The 4,494-nt window shown below is 41.7% G+C and overlaps 1 protein-coding gene across 1 annotated transcript; it reads right to left on the bottom strand.

Moving 5' to 3' along the window:
• Nucleotides 1-539: 539 nt before the first annotated feature.
• Nucleotides 540-2,572, bottom strand: LOC124646286. Its single transcript, XM_047186408.1, has 2 exons — nt 2,205-2,572; nt 540-1,210 (listed from the first exon to the last, which is right to left on the bottom strand). Exons 1-2 carry the CDS (start codon nt 2,440-2,442, stop codon nt 540-542), a joined length of 909 nt encoding a protein of 302 aa, XP_047042364.1. The 5' UTR covers nt 2,443-2,572.
• Between the last annotated feature and the right edge of the window lie 1,922 nt (nt 2,573-4,494).

Below are 4,494 nucleotides of genomic sequence, written 5' to 3'. Positions count from 1 at the left end.
GCGACGAACGCGACGCGACGCGACGCGACACGACGCGACGTAATGCGACGCGATGCTATACGCGACAGATGTCCTACGTGATTTTGGTCATTACTTCTCGAATCATGGAGAAGTACAGTACAATTTTGTTTGAAAGTTCATATTTAAAGTACAGACTTTTAAAAAAATATCGTAAAAAGCACAGAAAGAAAACAAATATAATATTTTTACAAAGAAACACATTTGGCGAGTTCCATCATTTATATCCAAAATTAAGAAACGATTCTAAAATGTTTAAACAATATTGTGGAGTGTTACCGACTACTTTCGATTACATTATTTGTTTTATAAGTCTGAATTTCAATTAAAAACAACAAATTTTCAAAAACCCATTTCTATTGAAGAAAGATTACTTTTGACATTGCGGTGAGTACATGGAAATAAAACTACATTATATTGTATTATTGAAAATGTGTATTTTAATTATAATGAAATTATCACTGAGATGAGTCACCAGAAGTGAAGTAGTAAAACTGAATACCCCATCAAAAACAGAATCTTCAATGAGGGGTCATTGAAGATTCTGTGTTTGATGGGGTATTCAGTTTTGATATTTCGTTGATGAGCATCTCTTGAACCTTAGTCCGAAATAATAATTTATTCAGAGATGGTAGTTTTTTCACATACGGCATTATAGACTTGAACCAGTTCAAGTCGTCGTCGTCTTCATTTAAATTTTTCTTCATTAGGTCTATCTTTTCTCGTTCGAGTGTTATTAAGGTTTCTTCAATACTTTTTGCTCCACCTTCTTGTACCTTTTGGTTAGCCAACATTCCAATAGCTCGCGATGGGGTATACGACGGTCCAGGTGTCGAGGTATCATGTAGTATCTGTGCCGTAGGGCCATCAATTGTTTCCAAATTGGTATCATCTGTATTGAACTGCGATTCATCGGTTTGCGTATTGTATGCCGATTGCTCAGAAAGAATAGACATCATTGTATCATCATCAATAATGTCATCTTCATCTAATATGTTATTTTGAATATTACTCGTCGTTTTACGAGGTTTCAAAATTGTCTTCAAAAATTGCATTGATTCAAAATGTGGCCAATCGCCTTGATATTGACCATTTTGATCTGCGTCCGAACCCGATCTTGGCTTTTCTACTTTTTTAAGCTCTCTGTTATACGAATCTCTTAAATTCTTCCACTTCTTTTTTACATCATCAGCTGAAATTAAAACAATATTATTATTTACAGATATTTGGTTACTGGAACACCATATAGAAAGTTATCATTCAATTTCCGTATATCAAAAACTGCCATTTCAAACATAGTGAAAGAAGTGTGTACTGCAATTTGGAAGACTTTAGTAATAAAACATATGCCTATACCTACAACGGAACTGTGGAAAAGTATCGCAAAAGATTTTTGGGAGAAATGGCAATTTCCTAATTGCATTGGTAGCCTTGATGGCAAACACGTACGTATTAAGAAACCAAAAAAATCTGGTTCTATGTACTACAATTATAAGGGATTTTTCTCTATTGTATTACTAGCCTTAACTGACGCAAACTATAAATTTATAATGGTTGATATTGGGGCCTATGGAAAAGATAACGACGCTGGAGTTTTTGACGCATGTACTTTAAAACAAGCAATAGAACATCAAAAATTACAAATACCGGAACCCGACTTTTTACCTAATACCCTCATTAAAGCGCCTTTTGTATTTGTGGGTGATGCTGCATTCCCATTAAAAACATACCTTCTGAAGCCTTACGCACAAAAAAATGTCAGTGAGGGAGATATTAAAGAGCGGTTCAACCATAGATTGTCTCGAGCCAGGATGGTCGTTGAGTGTTCTTTTGGTTCAATAGCGTCAAGATTTGGATTACTTAATACGCCAATTGAGACAGATATTGAAAATACAATTAACACTATAAAAGCTATAACTCTACTTCACAATATAATACGTGATCTTGAGAGTAATTGCGAAAATTTGGCGTCAACTTCATCCCCTGATCTTCGAAGATCAAGAAGATATAATGCCTCAAGTCAGGCAGCCATACATACAAGAGAGATATTCGCGAATTATTTTAATGAACATTGAAGGTTTCGTCACTTAGCGGAAGCGGCAGGCCAGAAGAACAGCCAGTAAAGATTAAAAAAATGATTGCAAGAGTCAATTACTAAACTTGTTAATAATGTAATTAAAACTTACCTGTGCATTCTACTGCTTCGGCAACATTCTTCCAACTTCTTTGTACTAATAAACGATTCCTATAATGTTTATGTTTTTTGTCCCACAACAATCTTTGCTCACGCACTGCGGCGATCAACGCTTCTGAATCAACCATTACAATATGTACGATGTGGGTCACTTGTTGAAAAATAAACACTTCTGTATTGTTTATTCTAATCTTACAACCTATCAAATCTTGACAACCCTGCCATGACATTTCTCAGTTTAGAAAACAATACTAAAAAGTTACCAATACACAAATGAGTTCCTATTCCACATACGTTGTAGTTCGTGTTGTCGCATCTGGTCGCACTCAAATCAAGTGCGCGTTACGTCGCGTCTTGCCGCAGACTGTCACACGCTCACGCAGGACACCGCGTGAGCGACGAACGCGACGCGACGCGACGCTGCGAACGGGACGAACGCGATCAACTCAAAGGAATTCCCTACATGCGGCCTATGTGACAGTCTGCGGCGAGACGCGACGTAACGCGTACTTGTTTTGAGGGCGACCAGACGCGACACCGCGAACTATTCAGAAGCGTTGATTGTTGTGGGACAAAAAAAAACATAAATATTAAAGAAATCGTTTATTAGTACAAACAAGTTGGAAGATTGTTGCTGTCTGTACTTTAAATATGAACTTTCAAGCAAAATTGTAACACAACTTCTCCATGATTTGAGAAGTAATGACCAAAATCACGTAGGACATCTGTCGCGTATAGCATCGCGTCGCATTACGTCGCGTCGTGTTGCGTCGCGTCGCGTCGCGTTCGTCGCTCACTGACCTGCGTGACGCGGTGTCCTGCGTGAGCGACGAACGCGACGCGACGCTGCGAACGCGACGAACGCGATCAACTCAAAGGAATTCCCTACATGCGGCCTATGTGACAGTCTGCGGCGAGACGCGACGTAACGCGTACTTGTTTTGAGGGCGACCAGACGCGACACCGCGAACTATTCAGAAGCGTTGATTGTTGTGGGACAAAAAAAACATAAATATTAAAGAAATCGTTTATTAGTACAAACAAGTTGGAAGATTGTTGCTGTCTGTACTTTAAATATGAACTTTCAAGCAAAATTGTAACACAACTTCTCCATGATTTGAGAAGTAATGACCAAAATCACGTAGGACATCTGTCGCGTATAGCATCGCGTCGCATTACGTCGCGTCGTGTTGCGTCGCGTCGCGTCGCGTTCGTCGCTCACGCAGGACACCGCGTTACGCGGTGTCCTGCGTGACGCGGTGTCCTGCGTGAGCGACGAACGCGACGCGACGCTGCGAACGCGACGAACGCGATCAACTCAAAGGAATTCCCTACATGCGGCCTATGTGACAGTCTGCGGCGAGACGCGACGTAACGCGTACTTGTTTTGAGGGCGACCAGACGCGACACCGCGAACTATTCAGAAGCGTTGATTGTTGTGGGACAAAAAAAACATAAATATTAAAGAAATCGTTTATTAGTACAAACAAGTTGGAAGATTGTTGCTGTCTGTACTTTAAATATGAACTTTCAAGCAAAATTGTAACACAACTTCTCCATGATTTGAGAAGTAATGACCAAAATCACGTAGGACATCTGTCGCGTATAGCATCGCGTCGCATTACGTCGCGTCGTGTTGCGTCGCGTCGCGGTCACCGCGTTACGCGGTGTCCTGCGTGAGCGACGAACGCGACGCGACGCGACGCTGCGAACGCGACGAACGCGATCAACTCAACGGCATGCCCTACATGCGGCCTATGTGACAGTCTGCGGCGAGACGCGACGTAACGCGAACTTGTTTTAAGCGTTGATCGCTGCAGTGCGTGAATAAAGATTGTTGTGGGACAGAAAAAATAAACATTATAGAAATCGTTTATTAGTACAAAGAACGTTGCTGTCTGTACTTTAAATATGAACTTTCAAGCAAAATTGTACTGTACTTCTCCATGATTTGAGAAGTAATTACCAAAATCACGTAGGACATTTGTCGCGTATAGCATCGCGTCGCATTACGTCGCGTCGTGTTGCGTCGCGTCGCGTCGCGTTCGTCGCTCACGCAGGACACCGCGTTAAAATAATATTGAGTTTGCGGTAACAGCAAGCTTACACCTCGCGGCCGGCGAACGGACGGCGCGCGGTCGGCGAGCTGGCACCTTGCGGACAACGCGTAGTTAGCGCGCTGGCAGCTAGCCGTAGTCTTAATTCGAGGCGACGCCGTGCTGCAGCCGTGCTGTTGCGGTGCCGCTATAATGTGCCATAAGCTTTAGTCAATAAGAGTCTGA

The sequence above is a fragment of the Helicoverpa zea genome, chromosome 1, assembly GCF_022581195.2.
Source record: "Helicoverpa zea isolate HzStark_Cry1AcR chromosome 1, ilHelZeax1.1, whole genome shotgun sequence".
Classification (NCBI taxonomy): domain Eukaryota; kingdom Metazoa; phylum Arthropoda; class Insecta; order Lepidoptera; family Noctuidae; genus Helicoverpa; species Helicoverpa zea.
Note: the sequence above shows the minus strand (reverse complement) of the source record. Positions and strands in the feature narration are given on the sequence as shown.

Coding starts and splice junctions, on each gene's coding strand:
- LOC124646286 (XM_047186408.1), bottom strand. CDS start 2,442: ATGTCATGGCAGGGTTGTCAAGATTTGATAGGTTGTAAGATTAGAATA. Junction 1,211..2,204: donor CGAAGCAGTAGAATGCACAG/GTAAGTTTTAAT, acceptor TTTTAATTTCAG/CTGATGATGTAAAAAAGAAG.